The sequence below is a fragment of the Leuresthes tenuis genome, unplaced genomic scaffold, assembly GCF_036924035.1.
Source record: "Leuresthes tenuis unplaced genomic scaffold, fLeuTen1.0.hap1 SCAF_22, whole genome shotgun sequence".
Lineage (NCBI taxonomy): Eukaryota > Metazoa > Chordata > Actinopteri > Atheriniformes > Atherinopsidae > Leuresthes > Leuresthes tenuis.
Window position 1 is genome coordinate 18833804 of NW_027325376.1, and position 25575 is coordinate 18859378.

A 25575-nucleotide genomic window follows, 5' to 3' on the forward strand; every position below is an offset into this window, starting at 1 on the left:
GGGCAGGGTTCTGTAAGTCAAATACATGAAGGTACCTACAACTAAAATAGTCAAACATGGGCTTGTAGAAGTCAGGAGGACCCACAACAGTTTTTCTCCCCAGTCAGACAAACAGCTCAGTGGAAACAAGCAACGAAAAACACAAAAAACAAAGTTTGATGGATGAATTGAGAAACTGTTGTTTTGTCTGTGATGTTGGATTGAGATTATTTAGGATATCTACCGACAGAGCTTTTTTCCATGTTATTCCTTGCCCTGCTGTCAAGCAAACATCAACTGAGAGGGGAGAAACATCTTCCAATGTATATGTAGTTGGCAAAAATATCAGAGTCTCATAGAATAATAAAACCAGTGTATAATCATTAGACTTGGCATTTTTTTCAGGCTATAAAGCGCACCGGGTTATAGGCCGCAATATCAATGATTGACTGCTAACGGGTCTATTTTCATACATAAAGCATGCCAGGTTATAAGGCTCATTAAGTGAAACAAAACTCAGATAAATCAAACTTTATTCAACTTACTTGTTGTACTGCGTGACTGATAGCGTTGAGTTTGAAATCCGCTTGGTAAGCATATCTCTTAACAGGAGCCATTTTTGAGGCAGCGGGTATAGAAAATGAATGTATTACTCCGCGTGGCTCGTGACTATGGTGGCCGTAATGCTCAATCCATCAAGCAGTGCAGCTTCGTAGCTTACCAAGGCCGTGCTAAAACCTTTTGACAGAGTTTTGAGCGCCGTGTACCTCATAAAATCGGTTCTAGGTCAGAAAGCACAACCAGAATGAATTCATACATTAGGCGCACCGCATTATAAGGCGTACTGTTGATTTTTGAGAAAATTAATGGATTTTAAGTGCGCCTCATCGTCCAAAAAATACGGTAGTCTAAAATACAACTGTATTCTGAAAGTGGAACTAATATGGATGAATTTGAGCTGGTATATTTTCATGGTTCAACAAAACGTAAGGAAAAGAAAGACGACAAAGCAGTGGTTATTTGCTTTGTGAACAAAATGTGAGACCACATTTTCTGGAAAATTCTGGAGTCTTGGTAAAATGTAATTACCTTTGAGGTCCAGGTTGCGGGCTCCATTGGAGTGCTGCGTGACGGTGCGTGAGTCAATCTTGAGTGTATGTACGTTGTTGGCATCCCGGGATACCACCACGTTGTGCCACTGGTTGTCATTCAGTGGTTTATCTGAGTTGCCCTTCATCAGTGACGGGCCATTGCCGAGATCAAACACATAGTGGACATACCTGTGAGAAAAGACGTCTGTGTAAGAAGTGGGTTTATTTGGCAATTAGAAATTCTATGTCAGAAAACAATAAATAAATATAATAAATGTGTAGGCTAATTCATTTTTCAGGAAATGGAGACAGTCTTTGAAAAATCTGTTTAATTTGACTTAAAACACACTTTCCTACAAGGACAAAGTGATGATAGGTTACGGTCAACAGTACTCATTCTCTAACTTGTCTACATCACAATGTTTGAAAGAAAATTGGGATGAAAAGATAATCTTTTCCCCTACTGCAAAGCGGACATTCTCTAAAAGCCCCTGTTTGCCCACAGGGTGAGAAGGTGGCACAGTTCCCTGCCTCAGACAAATATGGCTGTCTTTTGTGTATTGAGTTTAGACTACTGTGCCCATTTCATCCAAGCTATCTTTTCCCTCTACCTTGATTACAACTCCTTTATGCTGCCTATTGTCTTTGTGAGGGTGAATCGGCGCAGGCTTTTGTGTAGTAACGGTGCTGAATAAAGAACACAAGAGAAAGAAAGATACACAAGCAAAAGCCTCTTTTTGACACTCTAATTGTGAGCTGCCTTTGGGATGATACAACTTGCAAACCTAGCCAGTTTACTTGAGGTGTTTGCCAGCTTTTTCATTTCTTTGTCAAAAAAACCTCACAGATCAGTGCATTGTGTGCACAATTGTGCTTTAACAGTCATCAACTGACAAACTAAAATAGATACGGAGGATGTAAGCTTTGGAATAAATTAAACGATCTCTGCTCTGCTTTCTGTTTACCAACCAGTTGCTGTAAAGACTACATACAGTATGTGCAGTTAACAGCGGAGCTTTTAAAAGGACTGTTTTAGATTCCTCAACATCATAAACTAAACTTACATATCAGCTCTTGATGATTCACTGCAGCATTAAATGAGTCACTGATCTAAAAAAAAGTTTCAGTTTGCTTTCACATTGTTGCAAGAACACACAGTTTAATCTAATCTCTAATCTAATTTAGTGCTAGTCACCGTTGCTGTCAAGACGGTGATGACTTAATAGCACTAAACCACAAATAAAGCTTGACTGTTATAATAGTAAATATGAGTTCTGTAAAATAGTACAGAAAATATACACCAAAGGAAAACAAAGGAGAAAAGAAAGGGGAGAAAGCCAGAGCATTTTTTTGTCAGTGGAAAGCAGTTTTCCTCTTAACTGAGACCATGAGGAAAGTAAAGAAGAACGTTATTCAAGTGGAAAAATAAACTCACCCCTTCACTAATTCCACAACTATGAAGTCACTCCCGTCTCCAGAATTGAAGAGCATCAGACCATCAGGCGTGGTGGTTTTAAACTGAAAGAATAGGTGCATAGAGGCATAAGCTTGTAATGTGGCCAGAGCCAAGTAGCTGCCTTTTGTTCGAAACGTCACCGGATCCGCAATGATGTGACGCATGCCGAAGCGAGCGTTAAGCTCGCAGTAAGAGATGTCTCCATTTTTACACTGGTCGAGATATGGCAGACTATTGAAGGTCAGGCCCTGGAGATGGCCAATGAAGTTTGAGGGCACCACAGATGCGAATTGGCGCTCTGTCATGATGCCCGTCTCAATGTTGTGGAACTCAAGCCGAGTGTGAGCACCGGTCATCTGGCCTGAAAACAGGGAATGGTACAAAACATTTGCAAAGTGGTAATAAAATAATTTACAGCCATGACATTAATGGCACTGATAAGACCTGTAAGATATATTTGAACTCAGTTTGAGTTTAATTATTTGACACTGCAACACTGTTGAATGATGAGATGAATTAAGCATTCTGAGCATGCAAATACAAATTAATGATGCATTTATCTGTAAATTTAGCTATACTGAGTTTTCGTGTTCAGTGTTTGAGATTATGGAATAGACCTGCTGTGCTAAAGAGTGAGTGTAGGGTCCATGGCTGTACAGCACTGACTCAATGAATGATGGTCCCATTTTTTGACCTACTGCAAAGTAAATTATATAAGCATAAGGCAGAAAATCTCTTGTTACTGCTCTGCGCTCAACGTTTATGTTGTTTTTAAGGGTATATGTGGTGCAATTAGCTTGGTAAGCTTCCTTACTAATGCTTTTCCAGCCTTGCTGGGAACCTCAAGGGTATTTTCAAATTTTTTGTTTCTCATGAACCAGTTTGTGCACCAGTCAGGACTTCACTGGGTCATTCCTTGCTTTTGGCCTCAGCAAGCCTTCTCATTTTCCTTCATCTCGCTCACACCTGTTCCTCATCTCTTCCTGGGGGTGTTGTTTTTTTTTTGTCCTGCCATCCTTTCGTCTGGAGCTACAATACTGTGAGCGCCCGTGACTCCACCTCTTCAATTGACCCTTTTGCTATTTTCTTAGCAGGAGGCAGGACTTATTCCTCTGTACTATTTTCACCGCTCTTAACTCACTGTAAGGTACATATATGAAAAACTCCTTTTATGCTACGTTTACATTGCATAGAACTTTAGACCCACACATTTGCTGGGGTTGCAGCTACCTTATCTATCATTATCAGCCTTTTAAAATGAGACACAGTGAGTCAATGTGGGATGTGGGTAAGCTTGTGACTGCAGATGGGTATTAATATTTACTCACTGATGTGTGATGAAACAAATTATTCAAATGTTAGCAATATTCTGACATTTACGAAAGATCACTGTTTAGTTCTGTTACTGGTATCCCTAAATATCAGTTTCACAATAAATTAACAGGACATATGTCTCCAAAACACAACCAACCTTCTACTGTGACATTATCCACAGACAGCTGTAGGCTTTTGCCTCTTCGCACCACCTTCACTGTGTGCCACTCGTTGTCATTCAGTTTCTGCCCCGCAAACAGAGTCTCAGGTCCTTTGCCTGTAGTAGGAGGAATTAAAATCACAAACAGCGCAGTAGAAATGTGTGCACCTACCCATACAACAAACTCCCGCCCCACACACACACACATGTGGGTGACATAAAGAGAATACCTCCATGTTTGCAAAACACATTCAACACAATTTTCCCACTATAACAGAGAAGAAACAATGAAATATCTAACCGGAGAAAATGTAAAAGCAAGCATCCTATCAGAATCTCAGCAGAAGAAATGAGTCACCCAAAAAAGTCAATTACAACAGGAGACAACCTGAGATTCTGTGTTACAGCATTATGTTGCACTTTCACAAAGCATTTCAATGTCTCAGCTCAACAAACAGAAAGTGCAACATAAGTAGAGGAGCTGATGGGTGAGACCAGACGGCTTAACTGCTCATTCTTCAAACCACTCTGCTCCCTAATTCTCTCTTTACACTTCTGCACTCCCAATTCCCTCCGCCTCTGCTCTCCTCTCCCCTCATGTGATGGTTCCGCCACTGTAGGAGACAGTTCAGTGCAGCAGCATAAGGTGTTACAGAGATGCTTATTAGAGAAATATTTACATAAGCAGGGAACAGGCTATTAATAGCCCGCAAACAACAACGCCTTATTGCCTCAACATTAGAGCAAACTGTTGGCAGGGAAGAGTAACGGCACCAGAAACTGCGGATTATGACTAAGACAGCAGCCATGAATCCTCCCAATGCACTAGGGTGAGCTGATGTGATTCACAGTTAAGGTCAAGGCGGTGGCTGGAGAACAGCTGTGCCAGTTTAGTTTTTTTTGTTTTTTCAAAATCAAAATAGACAAATAAGAGTAGGGAAGTATATATTCTAAGACAATTAGAGGGAAATCACTCGACACATGTTCTCGGTAGCTGATATGAAGGCTGAATAGTGGTGGGTGTATAGCGCATCATAGTAATGGGGCATGAGATTAAACCTCCTTCGGTACTATCCTTAGCTCGGCAGCTGTGGAGTACAGTGACACCTATTGCAGCTGGTAAATAAACACATAATGCCATGACATACTGGCTTTCTTACACTGACACTATTGATTATTAGTTTGTTAAAAAGACATAATATTTGTAACCACAGTGAAACCACACATGGTCAGTAGATCTTCCGTGATTGGTTTGCTGGTCAGCAGCTGAGAGTATTACAGCAGTTACCCGAGTAGATGATATAGTACAGCCTTGCAATATATGATTGTCCCCATCCCAGTTGTGTGTGAAATTTTTTAGTCTATGGGAAAAAATGTCCTATCAATTGATGGCCTCGCCTGGCAAAAACACATACGGCCCTCAGAAGAATTGTTTTCCCATTTATTCCTGTTACTTTTTTATTATATAGTTTTTTTCATGGGTTTTTTGTCTTCAGCCACACGAAATTGGATAGAGAGACTTTTGATCACCCTGTGTGTGAAGTAAATATAGAGGAAAAGGTTGCTATACTGCTACAAAGAGACCAGAGTCGGATGAAAGATACTAGAGGTTGCTAGAGGTTAAAAATAAGACAGAGAAGATAGAAGGATGGGGGTGAAATATAGAGATGGAAAAAGGAGTAAAAGGGAGAATGAAAAGAATGCTGCAAAAGAAGGAAAAATTAGGGAAAAAAAGTGCAACAAACATGCAGCAGAGCTGGCTGGCTGATGTACAATCATAAAACGTAGAACAGCTCAGTGCAGCACAAATGAAGGGGAACGGCTACCCTTTAAGAATGGAGTTCATGTAATATTTATCTCGCTTGGCTGCAGCAGGCCACAGGAGAGCAAGGGCCACTGCTGCCCACATACCCTGAGCCATTTGGCCATTATTAGTAACAATGGGGGCCAACACTTTACAGGAAAGAAAAGGTAAAGTTGGACTAAAAACCCATCATCATGCTCAAAGTTCTCATCAGGTTTTAGTGGTTTGAAATGTAGTTTTCTATCTGTTTGTATGACTAAAATTAAATTATGTGTTTTAAATATTTGTATACTGGCTTACAGACAAGATCAAACAGCCAGCAGAGCGCAATGACTCCCTGATAACCACATATTGACAGAGCGTCTAGTGTTGCTTTCCTGCCAGAGAAGTAAAATGAAACCTTAAATCACTGCAAAGGTAAGACTGCAAAGAAGAAAACTGGAAACGTTCCCTCCAGGGTTAAATGAGCCACTAAGTCTTTAATAAAGCCATTCGCAAAACTAGTCATTGTACTCACTGGTTAAAATAACGCAGGGCATCAGAGCTCATTAACAAAAGAGATGGCAATTATTAAAATGCAATTAATTCTCATCCTGCCACTTGTGCCCTCTTCTTTTGTCTTGGGCCTCAGCAGGGCTAAAAGCTATAATAACCTTAATAGAAGCTCCTTATCTCCTCCATCTCTCTTCCCGTTTTATCCCAATCCCTTTCATCCTCTCATTTTTTCTTACGCTCTAAATTTGTCACATGGAAGCTGAGGAAATGTCAACATTTCTTACTAGTGTACAAATAGTTAAGGCTTTGGATTATCTTTAATTGACTGTGTCACTGAACTATAAGTGAGAAGTGTGATCTTTGCCGGCGCTTCTATAATTACCAGCAGTCATCCATCATCGGCTGCTGTGTTTTCCATGTAAACAACTTGATTAATGCAATCGGATCAATGGAACCCAAGCCTTAAGCCAAAGGCTGCAGGTCGTTGCCATCAGACTCTATTCAGGCTGTGTGGCTGCTGCAGTGAGTACTTGAGCACAGTTGTATAATTATCGTGTCTAAACCCTAATCAAAACAACTTGAGAGTGTGAAGCTGCTCATCAGTCTGCCATGGGCTGATGACAACAACATTTTTAACATCACAATCAAGAAATGAAAGTTAAGAAAGTGTCTGTTTGAGTAAGGCAGTGATATAGGTATTTCTCAGAATGCTGAAGATAATGCTTTAAAGAAAACTTCTTATGCCCTTTTTTTCACAAGTTTTAATGAAATGTCTGTGATATGCTGAGTCACAGCATGCCTGCTGTAGTGCTGTAGTGTCTCAGGCACTATGCTCCTTTTTCATACAGCTATTTACATCTACATTCAAGCAGATCATTTTAGGGGAGTGGAGTGACCCACTCAATTTCAGGCCGCCCCTCTTTCCTCAGGGTCTTCCTCCTCTGAGATCTGTAGCACGTTATTCCATATACGAAAGCATTCAGCAAACAGCTTGAGACAACAGACCATGCACTAAACTGATGTCAATGACTGGCAATTTTATTTCTAAATACTTAAATTTCCCTCATCTGCAGTTTCACCATGAACAGTTGGTTGGCTACTGATCCATTTTTTAGGTTGTGAGTAATGTGTGAATGACTTAAGGTATTAAAGCACACCGCAGAACGTAACAGTTAATAACATCCCTGAGAAATTGGATCACAATTGGATTGGATCAGTATTTCATCCCAAACTCCATAAACTCTGGACTTCACTGTAACTCCATTCCTCTATTTAAAAAAAAAAGAAAAGTTTTTTAGCTTCTTACACCAAAAACTGATGCTATAGGGACAATATTTCTCCGATGTTCGTTTATGTCATGGTCGCTACTGTGCTACACTGATGGGGAAATTTGTAACGTCTCACTGGCAGAAAAAGAACACCATCTAGATGTCAGAATTTCTTGTTGTGATATAAACCTTAAAAGAAAATACTGGCAAAGCTTTATTATCCAATTTATTTCTGATGAGTTTGATGTTAAAAGCAAAGCAAAAAACAAAGGCAAAGGAGCTTCAACTTTCTCTCTCTGACGCACAGCGAACTTAACATCATCTGAATTAAGGTCAGGCGGAGACAACAAAAAAATGGGCTGGATAACCTTGTAAGGAGACATAAATTTACCCTGTAAATCTGAACAGCCCACTGAATGACACATTTTCAGAAATATGTGGTCCGAAGCAAAATGCCACGTTTTTTTTTTTCCTCAAACACCTTTCAATCCCCTTAAACTCCCAATACTGTGAGGTGTTTAGGACAGGTGCCACAGTCTAATAGACTACTTGGCTAGCATAATGAATTCTATCGTTGGTGGACTCAACCAACTATCAGCTTTGCGGGCACACAAAGTCCAATTAAAATTCCCACTGACAATGAAAATCATCAACACTTTGTAGACCGAGCAAGCTTTTAATTATATGTTTTTTGCACTTATCAATTAATTCAATTCTGCCAGAGGGAGACAGTCTGAGAGGGCTTGATCTTTTTTGGGCCAACAACAACCACACTTGTGTATCATATTGCCATTGTCTAGCAAATTTGACTCATTAAGTTATACAATATGGAGGCCAACTGTTTATCAGGGACACTCAAGCATATGCAGTTAGAGGGCTCATGTCGTCAGGGGTTGACTGCAGGGTGGGTCTACAAGATGAAAAGGTCAGTGTTTTCTAGGACGAACTGAATAAGGCAATGTGTCTGAGCTAATAAGACAGGTCATACCCCATTTTACTTCACCATGCTGTGCCCAGATGAAGTTGTAGACAAAATACCCTGATTAAATTGCAGCAGCATGTAGGATTAAATATATATTTGTGTAGATTATAGCATCTATGGAGCATTAGAAGGTTTCCAATCAGTCTTCAAAAAACACAATTTAACGTCAAATAGAAAAAAAAGCATAATAGAGAAGTACTGCATCCTTAATATGCCATTTTTTCCTCATATCAGTATTATTTAAACTACCGTGAATGTTCGTCAGGTTCAGTTATAGTAGATACTCTTTTACAACAAAATCATACACCTTTTTACAAGGCTTGACAGAACCTGCCATCTTTGAGCACCACAGTAACGATTGCCAGCCTGAGCTCGTAATTCAAACTGAATAGAAGGGAACAACATAAAGAGCTGTTACTGCCCTGTACTAGAAGATGTAAGAGAAAGTCAGACTTAGAGATGCTTGGTGTAAGGGGATAGGGCAGAAAAAAAAATTCATTTCACTCAAAGCAGTGAAAAAGTAATAAAAAGCTGCCTGACAGGCATTGTCATTTTCGGCTTCTTTGTGGTTTGTGACAGGTGCCAGAATCAAATTAAAGCAACTAGTGATCACATGGCTTTATGCTGATGAATAACAATTTTCACAACCAGGGGGTGGACCTCCGACAACCCCCTTTAGTGTACCCATTTGGGAAAGTAGTGTCTCTCTCTCTCTCACTCACTCAAACAGAGATATACCGTATTTTTTTCAGACCATAAGGCACACTTAAAATCCTTTAATTTTCTCATAAATCGGCAGTGACCTAGAACCGCTTTTATGTGGTACACGGCACTCAAAAATCTGTCAAAATGTTTTAGGACGGCCTTGGTAAGCTACGAAGCTGCACTGCTTGATGGTTTGAGCATTACGGCCACCGTAGTCACGAGCCTCGTGGAGTAATACGATCAGTGCTTCAACATTAAGGTGTGCGCATTCATTCATTCATTTTCTACACCCGCTGCCCCAAAAATGGCTCCTGTTAAGAGATATGCTTACAAAGCGGATTTCAAACTCAACGCTATCAGTCACGCAGTAAAACAAGTGAGTTGAATAAAGTTTGATTTATTTAAGTTTTGTTTCATTTAATGCGCCTTATAACCCGGCGCGCTTTATGTATGAAAACAGACCCGTTAGCAGTCAATCATTGATATTGCGGCTTATAACCCGGTGCGCTTTATAGCCTGAAAAAAAACGGTACACAAATACTGAAAGATGCCTACATTGGTGTTTCTACATCTCTGCATACTTTTTAGAGGCATGAACACCATTCAGCCTTTGTCCCCAGAGAAAGCACCAAAATAAAGCGAAATAGCAGTAAAAGGACCAACTCAGTGGAGTTAGTGTTGGATTTTTGTAACTTCAGCTGGAAGAACCAGGAGCTGGTGGGTGTTTCTCAGGTGTTCTGGAGCTTATGAACTGAGACCACATGGCTCCCTTGCTTCCTACATCTGTGGGTGGTGTGTGAGTGTGTGAATGAGGGAGAGCTTGCTCCTCTGTATCACCTTGCAGAAGAGAGCAGTACATGCTGTGTGTAGGTCTCCCACACACAAACATGTTTTCTTACTGGGCAAACACATCGGTGCCCCTAATTAGACAAGTTGGGTGGGGTGTGTGGGAAGATGAGGTGTCTGAAGTTTTGTTAGTGTGCGCTTGCGTGTTTGTTGGGGACATAAAAATGTCTATGTTTAGGTGCTAGTTTATAGCACTGACAACAGTGAGAGATTAGAGGAGTGTTGGATGGCCAGGAGATGATGCAGCGTCAGCATGGTAGAGTCCCTGGCCAACATACTGGCTTAGGAATACCACTTGACATGTATTTGTGTGTTGACTGCGTGTGGGCTGGTGATCAGTGGGAGGACGAGGGAGTACAATATATCTGAGACTGTAAGAAGCTGTTTGACCTGTACTTTATATCACAATTAGAAAGAAAACATATTTATCTTTGAGGTTCTTGTGCTTTACCCACACACACACACACACACACATATATTATCTTTCTTTTAGTACACTGCTGCATGTGGTGTATGGGTGCGTGTTGCAGTTTGTATGCCAACCCCATGCCCCCTCTCTCCTTTGCCATCTGTGCTCCTGGCATGGCTCCTTAGTGTCGCTAATGAAGTAAAGACACACACATACACACTCACCCAACACACTCTGTTTTTGCCTCCTTTTGTGGCTCTCTAACAATCCTATCCTCTTTTGAATGTTTCTCTTTACCCTCTGCACTGCAAGCAACTACCTACAAACACACACGAACGACTCATCTTTCCCGGTTATATCAACTTTCGAAACATCCTCCTAAACAGCATCTGTTCCGAGCCCGCTTGACTTGCAAGTGATCTTTTTTCCTTTTTTTCCCCAACAGTGCCTCCTAGTATATTGCCTCTTAAGTTCAAACAGTTGAACGCTCCCTTCCCTGAAATGAACAAGTCCTTTAAATACAGCACGTTGAAAAAGACCCTGAAGTGCTCTGAAAAACACTTGACAACCCATTCCATTCCAAGATTATACATCATTTTGCATATATGCACATACACACATGGTAGTTTTGCTTTTTGTTTAGAACAGTGAATTGATTTTTAAGTGCTCGTGGTGGTTTTATTTTCATTTCTAAGTCAAATCAAACACTAATCAAGACGGCTTTATTACTCGAAATTACATGCACAGTATGGATCCTGTATTTCTGTGGAACTTCTCAATCAAAACACGGGTGGAATTGTGGGAGTTGTTGTCTTAAACCCTAATGAAAAAAAAAAATGTTTTAAATCGATTTGACTCAATTCAGGCCGAACTTATGTTGATAGGCTAAGAAAAATTTCAAAGTGCTATTTTTTTTGTTGATATATATTCACATTATGTTATTTCTTATTAACTTACTCACTTCAGTCAAAAATAATTTTGGAACCGTATTGAACGTTATAGTGTTAAAATGTTACCACACACTTTAGTTTAGTTAGTTTGCTGCCATGACTCACTTGAAACACATTCCAGTTAGCTATAGTAAAGAGATATTCAAATATATCACGGAATTAGGTCCTTTATGGATTCCTGTTCTGCCAAAAAGCATTCCCTTCATAAAAAGTTTATACCGTGTGGCTGAACAAATGCTGTGTTACTGCTTTGATAGGTGAACAAAAAGAAAGGCCCCATTATATTAAAAAAATAGCATAGATTTATCTGGGTGGCAGCATGTTGGAAACAAATTGGATAATAGCAAAGAACGCAAAATATAACATTCTGTTTTTGGATGTGTTACACATTTACGGCAATGAACAGAAAATATTATATTTTTGTCCTGCTGTATAAGGTTTACACATAGTATTAATTTTACAAATCCTAACACTTTGCCAACAACTCTGAACTGTACAGTTGCAACCCAACTAATTCTTCAGCATCCCAACCATTGATGCTTGGCTTACAATCAAGCTTCAGCCTTCAGGGTTCCATTTATCAGCAATATGTGCAAACCCATTTACATAATAAAGACATGAACCACAGACTTTAACTGAAGGCTTTGCAGCTTGTAAGATGGATAGATCTTCTGCTGCCTCTGCTCTCCACTGACAACAACCCCGACCACCCCCACCCTCACAGTCCATCACATCCTCGTTTCTCTGAAGCATTTCGAGGGCAGCAGTTCAGGAGATTTTCGGCTATGCCTTGACAAACCCCAGGTCCAATGCCCTTTTTCCTCATCCCTGCCCTGCTATGAGTTCTCTATAGTGCCAGTTTGGCCAACAACAGATGGATTGGTTCAGCATGGCATCACACCAGTCGACACACTGGCATGTCAAACAGGCAGTCATAGGCCTGTGTATGCCAAGCACAGCCAAGCTGTACTGCCATATGGGACAAATGTGTGCCGAGATCACACTGGATAGGCTGACAGAGTGGGTTACATGGCCTGATTCGCCTGCAAATCAGAATAAATAGATACAAACACCAGAGTATATACGTGCAAGTCCAAAAGTACACACTGAGAGACACACACCACAATTAGTATCTACCAGACTGTGGTCAGTGCCTCAGACTTGTGTGATCTCAGCACCACTACGTGCATTCAAATCCAAAGTCTACTCATGCACGAACAAACACAACTATGGATACTCCTATCAGCAGACATACTCATAAACACAAATTATCTACCGTACTCTCTCCATCAGATGGTAATAAGAGACACAGATGCGTGATCCTACACTACACTCACCAGAGCTGGCAGTCACCCCCGTGCACACACACACACTGACAGACATGCACTCGTCTGTCCTCTGCAGACGGTGATGATGGCCTGTGTTTGGGAGGTTAATGGCTGTTTGCTCTTTACAACCTTCACACTTGATTACTCAAGTCAGCTGCTGTCTGGGCACTGGGGCCAAAACTCCAGTACACCACAGCCCTCTTCGCCTCCACTCTCACACACCGTGTTCATTAGAAAGGTTAATGCACGATTAAGGGTTTCGTTTGCAAAACCATTTAAGCCATCATATCCATTCAGGAAAGAAAAAAAAAGATTTGGAATGAGAAAAACCATTGGTATTTCTCCATTTTCAAAACAGCCTCCAACAAAAGGAATCATTTATCACTGCCTTTGAAAGCCAGAGATGAAACAAGAGTACGTCTTAGAGGGCGGAAAAGCAGTATGTCTTTCCAATAAGAATCAGTTACATGCAGGTCAAAAGCTTATCAATAAAGTTCTCGGTAATTGAGTAGACCCTTTGAGTGCCATACGATCATCTGCCTTTCATTTCAGTGAGAATGCTATTATCTGCCAATGATTTGGAAGAATTATTATAAAGTGTTGGAAAATGCACATACCTTGTGGTATTGAAGTTTAATAAAACAGGAGTAACAGCTTCAAGCACTGCATACATAACATTTCTGCACACTAACAAGGCATATTATCATCACTAATGCATCATCGGGAAGATACTACCAACTTGAACTTGAATGATTTGCGACAGACATTATCTTACAGCACAATGCAACACCAAAAATGAAAGTCAGAGTGAGGTTGGGATATATCCTCAGAGTACACGAGGGATGTGAGAATAGATCAGAAACAATCGCCGTTACTACTCAGTATGTTTTCTTCACTCCTCAAAACAAGCACCTTCCATGTTTTAAAGGATAAAATAAGGGAATATTGTGAATCCTGGAAGCATTTATGAGAATGTACAACATCACAAAAACCTTTCTGCATTACAACTCCCTGTGTCACCAGTCCCCACTAATGATTCAGATTTGTCTAATGGCACACTGCAAGATCACTGCAAAAGCTATTATGACATAGCTTGTGGTTATAATTCTTCATTTCCATATATATCTTAGATGACTTTTAGTACTGAGCAGGTGTCCTTGTTCAGTAAAAATGAAGAGCAGACCTTTGCTAAACAAACAGCTCAGCTCACACACAAACACAACGATTGACGATCGAAGAGAGTTAATCTGCAAAGCTTCCTCTTCAAGAAAAATACTCATTTCTGAAAAAAATAAATCACGACATCATTGGGGACATCTTTTGTAAACAAATGCATCATTTAGATAAAAGATGAGAAGAAAAGGTGAAGAAAATATTTGGAGTGAGTTCATGATTTGTCAGTTAAGTCTGTTTTATGATCATACCATTCCATGACCTATTAATCATAGCCACAGGCGTATGATTTGAATTCAGTCTTTCATCAAAACATCAGTCAATTAAAAAAAAAAAATTTTTTCAATACATACTAGTATGAACAGACTGTACCAGACCTTTGTTGAACAAGTAATTATAGTCATGTTGTGCATGTGCTATGAGGAGTTATAATAAATAAAATGTATATAATAATATTTATATAATAATAATAAAATGTATAAAAACAGAAAACTAAAACGTTTTTCCAATTCAGTCCAATTCAGTTCAATATGCCAATGTAAAATACAAATAATCTTGTATGATTTTTAAGTGCATACAATCATATTACACAGTTTAAAAAAATCTTATACATGTGTATATATATATATATATACATATAAATACATATGTAGTGACAAAAATAATTCACAAACCTGAGTAATTTCTTATGCATGGGACTAAAATGGAATTTTCAGGGGTAAAACTATGCGAATAAAGCCTTATTCAGGGACCTGGGTGTTTCATTCTATGTTTCAAGAATAGTAACTGTGTTAACTGCCTTTATTGACTTTTAGATGCAAAGGTCTCTTAAAATGAGCAGAGAAATGGCTAAATTGGAGAGCTTGATTTGTCAAGCGACATAGGACAATGCTATGTGCGTTATACGTGTGTTTGAATGGAGCTCTTCATGTCCTCCCTCGTTTTTATTATATCATTGACTCTGTTTTTATTACCTTAGTCACTCTGCAGATCGTTTATTAACTGTTTGAATATCCATGTCATCACATTTAAATGGAAATAACTTTTCTGCTGCTGTAGACTGGTGGTTCTTCAGTGCAGACAAGTGACCCATGTGGACTTAGCATTTTTCAGAAAAAGCAAAGGCGGATGGCATATAGAGCTACATAAGACTACAAAAACTAATATAATTTTTAGGATTTACTTTCAGAGGTATCTGTATGAGAGCTCATTTGATCATAATGCTGTTAGGCTCCTCTAATAAGATCTCCTATTTTCTTACTTAAAGTAGTGCAGGACTGTGACTAAAGCTCTAATGAAAAGTTGAGTGTTTCGGTGTATGTGTGCATGCAATCATGGTATTTAATGGCAACTTTGTACTCAGTGCAAAGATGCTGTAAAGAAAATTAAAGATAGAAGTGGACAACACTGATAAAAAGCAAAAAATGATGGCAGCTATGTGGTTCGAGCAAAGATGCTGTGAAAGAAATTAAAGATATAAGTGGATAACGCTTATAAAAACCAAGAAACATTTACAGTGTAGAGCATATAGAATCCTTTTTTATCAGTCTGTCTTATCTCTTCTTTTTCATCATTATACTCTCCATTTCCATATAAATATCTGCCTATGCTAACCTACTTTTCTGAAAGTTCATCTACCAAGCAAAAGTATCTCCTCCTTGCTCTATACTGCATGTGTTGTGCCTCAAAAAGCAGAGATTTTTTTTGTGTAGAAGCCACCCAGCTCCATCTAACTCATCCCTGTAAGGTGCTGCACTGCAAACAAGGACAAAAAAGAGTAGGAAGTGTCTGTTTTCAAGAGCACAACATTTTGTGTGCTTGTGATGGTGAGATGGGTTCACGGGTGAAGAGGAATGAGAAGCAGGCAGGGGAATGGCAAACAGACTATGACCCGACCCCCCCCAGCCATGATTATCTATGCCTGCAACGCTGACCCACCCCCCTCGCCAATTACAGCGATAAGGCTGAATGCGTGCGAGTATACACGAGTGGGCCTACGTTTCCCTCTCTAATGTAAAATGTATGTTTGATGGCTGCTTGCACAAACAACATTTGTATTCTGCTTGCTATCATGGAATCATGGACCCCCCCCCCCCCCCCCCCCCCCCACTGTTCTCACTGCTGTGTGGTAGTGGCTCCAGTGCTCTGGAATGACAAGATATCTACTATCAATAGCTTTCTAGAATTACAGATGGCTGCTACAGGAAGACATACTTTAAATCGCTAAAAGGACAAACAATTGGTTGTGAGAATCAAGAAAAATTAAATACTAAACCAATCCTCCGCAGAATTTTAGAGCTTCTGCTGGAGATTCAGAGATGGGCAACTCACTTTCTCCCTTTCAAATCGCAGTCTGCACCTGCCCTCTTCTCTTTTCATCCTTGTCCTAAGTAGCCTGTGTCTTATCAGTTTCCATTGTCCTCCATCCTACTCATCTTCTTACTCTTCTCCCTCTGTCTAGTGAAGAGTATCATGGGGATGCTGATTTATGATTGGAACTGCATTTCCCAGCATGCTGTGGCATGAGGGTATTCTCCCATGGGTCAGCCATCGTTGCTGCAAGGCAGCATGAATCTGAACAGTTCCAGACTGCTGCCAGTTCTCTCTTGGAGTCCCTAAAAAGAGTCCACATCTAACGTGTCACCAGTGCTACAAAATACTGAAAAGAGGCAGACTGATCGCAGACCAAAGCTATGCTAGAAGCAGACGCATCCCACAACGGTCCTGTCCTCTGCACTTGTATCCACTAGTATCTTATCAAGCCAGGCAACTATATCTTCTTCTTTTTATAATTCAACATAAGACATAATACACAACTCAGAAAAATAGATGCAAAGGTAACCAGCACCCTTTGCAGACATGGGAATTTTCTTTTTCTAATGATGATGGGGTAAAAAGATAATGTTCGTCGCTATGTTCGAGAACTGAAGTTAAACATAAAACTTGTTTATGCAATATCTGCACATTCCCTGTGCGTTATACCCCACTGGCCTTTTAGACAAGTAGGTTTCTGTTTTTGTTATTGACAGTAAATTTTCCCTCCTAATGGAATGCTTACCGTATGTATCACACAAGATTTTCAAAGCGCATACTTTAATATTTAGTGGTAAAGCAAATGGTTTTATCCAAACAATTCAAACAAGTGAGGAACAACATCCAAGTTTTAGTGGAGTAAGAGACCATGGCCATTGCATTAAGTGCTAAATCTATTTCAATCTATTCAAAAGACAGAGTTCAAGTAGAACATGTACACCAGTGCAAAGTAAGCGTGGACTAGGCAAGTTAGGGAGTCAGAAGAGTACTCTTAATCTATTATGCAGATAGAAAACACATTAGAATTTGCAAAACTGAAATTTGAACAAACTAGACGAGTTTATCACAGTGTTGCTCAATGGACATTCAAATATGATCCGACCACCCTTTTTTCTTTTTTTTACAGTACTTCAGAACTACCAGGAGGATACATCCTCTTTTAATTATTTGGTTTTACGTATCAGGACATAATAACCATCATCTGGTTCTTACCAGATCTTTACATTAAGTGCTATCAACCTCCAAATGAAAAATAACAACAAAAAAAATTATTTCTCCATGTTGTTTAAATTCTAATAAAAACAAAACCAAATTGAAATGTAAAAGATCACTGCCACACTTCGCCTTGCTGCTGATGTCTTTTCGCCTTGGTTGCAGTTTGTGTTCCACATGACTGCATACACAATAGACTAGTGTAAAAAGGTTGTATTTACCTCATCTTAAGACCTGATGAGAACTAGATGATTTTATTATATCCTTCTACATAAAACCTTGTATTTGTGTGTGCATTTTCTTTTTCATGTACATCTGACATAGGCAACTGTACAAAACAATAAACAGACTGATAAGTAAAGCTTGTTCACATAATAGCCAAAAAATATATAATAAATGTTTACAATGATTTTTATCTATTTATTGTAAATGAGTGTATACACTGCAGAGGTTGCACTAGACTTTTTCGTTCGCTGACATAAAAAATGAGTCATAATCTATTTTTACCCGTCGCTTTAATTTAAAAAACGATAATAATGCTAGCATATTCAAAAGCATTTCATTTTCATTATTTTTTAATTAATATTCAGTCCGAACAAGCTGAACAGAGAATCCACACTGTGCCATCACACATCAAGCAGATGTATATTCTAAATGTAACTTTTTCTCCGCAGTGACAAAACCACTGACTGTGGCCCCAGTGGCAACATATGAACAATGAAATTAAACGATTGCACTTAAAATATGAACAGTCCACCTGCTGTGGCCTGAACTCACAGTCTCACACCTTCCTCCTGGTCCGCATAGACTTGAATTGCGTGCCCGCATGTGCGTAATCAAATGTATCAAGTGGGATTGCTGCAGAGGCCATTGTCATGAGGTTTTGGACTTTTACCTCGGACAGACGATTTCTCATGGCTGTTTTGATGTTGTTCTGGAGGCTGAAATTGCGCTCTGCCGTCACACTGGAGACTGGAATTACAAGCGCCACTTCAGGTGAAGCCAATGAGATCATGCATCAAGAGAGACACAAGCGAATTAACATGCTCACTCGCCACCAAGTGGTCAGGGGTGTGAATTGCAATCTATCTAAATGACAGACAGGCCCTCAGATGGATTTTTCTGTCACCGTTTAAAAAAAAAAAAACGGTCAACGACGGAAAATACTCGGTTAAGGCAACCCCTGATATACTGCAGCAAATGTATTAGTCTGGTATATGATGATACATGAAAGAGGACAGCAACTATACGTTTTAGCAAACTGTTCAACATATCTCTATATTTTTGGAGGGTTGCACTGATCTTATTCTGCTAGCTCTTGCAACCTCGCTATGCCTTAATTTGGATTATAGATCAAAAGAAAGTAATTAAGAAGGTAAACAAACATCAACAAAATCCCCTACATTTTCGCAGTATTAACAACAGCTGCAACTGCGATTCATCCCTTTCCTTACATATACTTAACAAAAGTGTTGCCCTTCAGTTCATTACTTATTTGCAATGACTGTTTGTCTTCTCATTTGTGCAACCACTTCATTTATAAAACACATACAATCAATTTGATCTTAAGTATTACTTAAGTAGAAAACATTGTATGGGTAGAAAACCTCATTTTGATATGGAAATTATCTTACCTCTAAGCTAAGTCAAGACTTAACACAACTGATTTTCCTGCTGGTTATGTGAAGGTGTTGTAGTTTGGGAACAAAATGTGTCCAAGTCTCTTAGCAAGCTTTCTGAGCAATGTGAGAGGGATGATCAGTTTTATGTGTAAGAAAAAAATAAATACCGGACTCGAGGTATAAATGATGGTTTTTCTTGTTTTGTTTTTTTCTAAGTTAAGGCCAGACCCTTTCCACTTGGTGACTGTCACAGCTCTGTTTTTCTGTCTCACCTCTGCCAATGCTACGGCTTCACACTCCCAAGCTGTGTTTCTGTATTTGTTTGTTAATCCACTACTCACTCAAGATAATTATATATGTGGCTAGTTTCTCTGTCAGAGAAATCTGTCAGCTAGATTAATTTTTCATTCCTCTGCCTCATCACATCACATTTGGTCGGTCTAGAGGTTTAGAGGATTAAATCAAATAAAGGAAATACAATTCTAATATATGCTGTTTGGCTTCAACACACAGTCAAACTTCACAAACTCTGTGATGGATTATCTGATAAATTCCAGTTTGTAGGTAGGTCTAATCCTTCAACCCCATTCCAATCAGACTGTTCAATGGGGATTTCCCTTTCACACTTCCACTGAGCATGTGATCAATCTATGTTCATTATCAGGTTGTGTTTATCATGCTTTTAGGGTTGCTGTAATTAAACTCTTATTAAAAAAATGTGTTTTAGCCAATTATAGACACTGTCATTTTTATATTTAAGGTTCTATAAAAATATTATTGCAGCTCTTTACCACAGATATAATCTGTTTGAAGAGTTAAGTTTTAGTCAGAATTCAGAGCACATCATGGCACAGAAACAGCACTAGTGAATGTTACCAATGATCTCCGTAATGGACTTTTAGAACTGGCTTGTCCTGTTGGATCTCAGTGTTGCACTTGATGCGATCGATCACAACATTGTATTACAAAGGTTCGAATAAAAAAAAAAAGCCCGTTTAAGTAATATTTATCTTATATTTTCCATTTTTTTCACATGAACAAGTCTTCCTCACACACCCAAGTATTAGAGGGTTTTGAGCTTGGACAGATACTTTGAATTTTTCCGCAGGACAACAATAGAGAGCATGGCATAAATTTCCATTTCTTTGCAGATGATACTCAGCTACTCTTATCAATGAAGCCAGAAATCAATCAGTTGATCACACTAAAAGTATGTCTTACAGACATAAAGGTCAAGAATAACTGAAATTTCTGCCTCTAAAGTCAGACTTGAGTGTCGAAGGAACACACAGTCCAGCTATTACTATAGATTACATTACAATGGCTTCCAAAACTAAAGTAAGGAGGCTTTGGGTTATTTATTTATTTTTTTTTAAATCTCTCTTTTAAATTACAATTTGCAAATAAAATCTTGGACTGATCAGATTAGAGTGATTCAATAGAACTAGTCCAAGCATTTATTTATTCAAGACTACACTACGGCAATTCCTTAATATAGAACTAATTCCCTGAAAATTATTCAAAATTCTACAGCAAGAGTTCTGATGAGATGTGGCAGGAGAGGTTTATGCTTAAATGTTTAATGCTTTGAAATGCTTTTCCTCACACATCCTCACACAGCTCCATTGCATTGTCCTGTCTTCTCAACCCACGGCTGATTGAAGCAGATCGCAGGCTCTTCTGAGTCTGGCTCTGCTGGATGTCTCTTCCTGTTAAAAGTTGGTTTTCCTCTCTAACAACCATTGCTCACTCAGCACAGGTGAAAACAATTGTCTTGGACACAGGCGATAGTGAGCAGGTAAGGAAAGTACTGTAATACCTCAGTTCAATACAAATATATAGACTGAACGCACCATCCATTCAAATTCAAAATAACAATGACACCTGCTGTTTCTCAAGAAATTTGTACTGCAATCAAAATAGTTTACAGGTCTACATGAACTGTGCAACACATTTCAGCAGAACTGTGTTTAAAGAAAATAAAAATGGGGGAGGAGTGTGACACCTGACAACCTGGGTGGATGCAGTTATGATAAGACTGAGGAAGGTGAAGGCTTAAATGACAAATACGTGCTTGGCATTGTGTGAGTGAGTGGGTACAATCTCAAATTACTGTATCTGCCCACGACACGTGTAACCTGTGATTACATGTGCCGCTGCGGGTGTGGGTGTGCTTGCTGACAGCACTGGACCACAATACAATCATTTCCCAGCACTGTTAGTCATCAGGGTGGTCCTACAGGTAAATGTTATTGTTTGAAATAAATTGAAAAATATTAAGATTAATTTGCTTATTTGGAAAAGTTCTTATCGTAGTATGAATAGTTATTTTAGTTCACAAAAAAATATTCTGAGATATCCATCCATCCATCCATTTTCTATCCCTGTTTAATCCAATTCAGGGTAACAAGGGTGGGGTGGGGTGGCATTTCTGTATACCCTGGACAGGTCGCCAGTCCATCACAGGGCCACACAGAGACAAACCAGACACACAACCATGCACACTCGTACTCACTCCTAGGGACAATTTAGAGACACCAATCTAAAATGCCTGTTCTTGGTCATTGGGAGGAAGTCAGAGTACACAGAGAGAACCCACGTATACACAAGGAGAACATGCAAACTCCACACAGAAAGGCTCCAGCCGGGATTCGAACCAGGAACCACCCCACCACCATGCAGCACGATTCTGAAATATTTAGCTACTAAATGAAAACCAAGATGTGCATGTTTCCCAACTGCCTAATTTCTGACTCCCTAAATCTGATACATTTTTAACACATTCAAATGAAACAAAGGTTATTTGAACATTCCCAGAGAAAACCACACCCAAATCATCATCTGTTAGGCCTGAGAGCATATAAGCATATTTAAGATTGAAAACTTAATCAGAATAGCTTTAGTGGAAATCCTCTTTAGTAATCTGTAATATACTGAACAGATCAAATGAACACTCTTCCTATGTCTTTTCATATTCCCTTTTCTGACTCACTGTAATGTATCCACAACTTTGCCACTGACAAAACACTAGAGAAACTGGTAAATGGTTGAAAGTTTGGCTGTTGAAAATTCAATTTATAACACATTCTCTTTTTAGGGTCATCGCGTCTTGAAGCTTGTTTGAAGGACACTGGGTGTCACTTTTTAATGCCATCATTTATGTTGCAAAGTTCTGGGTATGGATCTACGTTTCCATTCTACTGTACAATTCTAAACATAGGGTATTTTCCATTTCATAGGTTATCATGGAGATGTGTTCAGCAACAATGATCTCAAGTGCAAACATCACTTAACTTCAGTCTCAACATATCTACTGTAGACATTGAATAACTTCTACAAAAGTCTACTGGATTACCCTGCACATTAAAATTGTTACTTTGTAACAGAAAACTGACGTCAAGGGGTTATAAGCAAGTGTCAGCATGGGAAAAAAATCCTTGTTGATGCACTCAAATTTCTTTTTTGTTCTTTTTAAGAAAATGTCCGCATCATCTTTATGCACATGCACAACATGTCTTTGTGTTTCAGTATTTTTCAAGTGAGTTCCGACAGGTGGAAAGGCCAAAGGTGATGACATTAGCAAACAGAGCGTTGGTATTATAGGCAGCTGAAAGGCCAACATTCAAACGGATTTCAGCCTCACACTCTGACCAGACTGGACCCGAGGGCCACAACCCTGTTCTCTATCACATCAAGATAAATTATCAGAGGGGAGCTGGGATCACAGTATGCTGTTATGCTGACTGGTAGGGGCATGCTACTGTCCACCATCATCCCCATTCACAAAAAAACCAAAAAAAAACTGCTATAGCCATCTATAGTCATGAACTGGTCTCACAACACATCAGGAACTGCCTTTCTCCTTACTTCGACCCCCACCAGTTTGCCTACAGAGTGAACCGGTCCACGGAGGATGCCATTGCCATAACCCTGCACAAAGCACTGAGTCATCAGGAGAACCAACAGAGCTACATGAGAATGCTCTTTGTGGACTACAGCTCAGGGTTCAATACAATTATTTTAGATATCTTAACCACCAAATTGCTCCATCTACAGATTCCACCCCTCACCTACATCTGTATAAAACACTTCCTCACACACTGCCCACAGTCTGTAAGACTTGACCCCCACCTCCTCAATTACACCCAGTACTGGCTCTTCCCATAGTTGTGTACTGAGCCCCCCCATTGTATGCCCTGTATACCTATGACTACTCAAATCCACCCAACCAACGCCATCATCAAATTTGCTGATGATACCGCTGTGGTCAGACTCATCTCAGATGGAGATGAGACGGCATACAGGGCTGAGGTAGAAGAACTGTCCATCTGCTGCTCAGCAAGCAACCTGATTCTGAATGTCCATAAAACAAAATAACGTATCATGGACTTCATTAAGCACAGGCAAGACTCCCCTCTTCATAAACGGAGAGTGTGAGGAAACTGTGACCACCTTCGGGTTTTTGGGCACCCACATCTTCGAAGACCTCTCCTGGATTCACCATATCAAGGCGCTGGTGGAGAAGATTCAGCAGCGGGTGCACTTCCTGCGCTTCCTGAGGAATGTGTATTCACATACTGTCATACAACAGGTGTGTGGTAGATTGGCTCTGAGGTCAGAAAGTCTGTGCAGAGGGTCAAAAACATCACCCAAACAAATCACCAAGTGCCCTCTGCCCTCAATGGATTACTTGTCCAGATCCTGCTACCCCAGGAAAACTTGGGCCATCACAGGAGATCTTTCCCATACTTCCCATCACTTGTTTGACCGGTTGCCCTCTGGACAGCGCTTCAGATCAATTAAGTCTCACACCATCAGACTCACAAACAGCTTCTTCACCTGGGCCATACAGACTGTAAATACTCACTGACATGCGCCCCCCCCCCCCCCCCCCCCCCCCCCACACACACACACACACCCCTGCACCGTTTTTATTTTTCTCTTCTGCATGTATGTACATATGTAAATATAGGTGTATATATACACATGTGTACAGATGTGTATATAGGTGCATATATATATATATATATATATATATATGTGTATGCATGTATGTATGTATGTATGTATGTATATCTAGGTGCATATATATTTATTTAACCCTCTGGGGTCTGAGCCCATTTTGATCGTTTTTGAATACTTTTGATTTTGCCTTTATATACCACAAAAAAATGGTTTGCCATACCCATGCTTGGTATCTTTTTTTTCTAGTTAGTAATATTAAAATTAATTGTAGTTTGTTTTCTACGGTGCCGTAATAACTTTATGCGATCTGATCACGCTAGCATGATCATAGACCTCAGAGGGTTAAACTGGTTCAAGTCCTATCTCGAGGATAGGAACTATTTTATTGAAATTGGTAACTTTGCCTCAGACCAAATGGTTATGACCTATGGGCTTCCCCAGGGGTCAAACCTGGGGCCCCTATTGTTCAATCTGTACATGCTTCTATTAGACCAGCAAATACGCAGCTATAATATGTCCTACCAATACTATGCAGCTGGCTCTCAGATCTATGTGTCACTGACGGCAGGAGAACATGGGCCTGTAGATACAATGTGTCACTGCATCGAACAGATCAGTGTGTGGATGCAAAAAAACATTTCTCCAACTTAACTCTAAAAGAAAAAGTGTTATCAGTCACCTTGAGACTCTCTCTCTCAAGAACCTAATAATCAGGTTAAAAATCGAGGGGAAATATTGGACTCAGACCTGAACTTTAACAGTCACATAAAATCAATAACATCAGCAGCTTTTTACCATCTAAAAAACATTGCCAGAATCAAAGAAATAGGGTCTAAACCAGACTTAGAAAGACTAATCCATGCATTTGTCTCCAGCAGGTTAGACTACTGTAACGACGTGGTCACTGGGCTCTCTAAACGGGCTGTAAGACAGCTGCAGTACATCCAGAACACTGCTGCTCGAGTCCTAACTAGAACCAGGAAATATGACGATATTAGTCCAGTACTCGGGTCTCTGCACTGGCTTGCTGTCACTCCAGAGAATAGACTTTAAAACAGCTCTACTTGTCTCTTTATGGTCTAGCACCAAAGTACATCTCTGACATGTTAGAGCTATATGAACCAACTTGGACTCTGAGAACCTCAGGGAGGGGTCTCCTGCTGGTGCCCAGAGTCAGGACCAAACAAGGTGAGGATGCATTTCAGTTTTATTCTCCTAGAATCTGGAACAATCTTCCAGAAGATGTGAGACAGGCCTTAACTCTGACAATGTTTAAATCCAGGCTGAAAACAGTTCTATTTACCTGTGCATATGACAACTCAAAGTATTTTATCTGCACTATTTCCTTTTAATTGAATTAATTAATGATTATCTTTATGTTTTATGGAATGATTTTATTTGCCTTCTTGTGATTTTGTGTAGCTGTAAAGCACTTTGAATTGCCTTGTGTACGAATTCTATCACAATTCTATTCTATTTTATATGTGAGTGCGCACATAGTAC

At 39.7% G+C, this 25575-nt stretch overlaps 1 protein-coding gene across 5 annotated transcripts in view; it reads right to left on the reverse strand.

The window, feature by feature from the left end:
- Positions 1-25575, reverse strand: part of nrxn2b (neurexin 2b) — a 634570-nt gene that overhangs the window by 284128 nt on the left and 324867 nt on the right. For all 5 annotated transcript variants that reach the window (XM_072375804.1, XM_072375805.1, XM_072375806.1 and 2 more), the window contains 3 exons: positions 3998-4117; positions 2506-2887; positions 1069-1259 (listed from right to left, as the gene is read on the reverse strand). In XM_072375804.1, coding sequence (XP_072231905.1) covers positions 1069-1259; positions 2506-2887; positions 3998-4117 — 693 coding nt within the window. The remainder of the gene's footprint in view (positions 1-1068; positions 1260-2505; positions 2888-3997; positions 4118-25575) is intronic.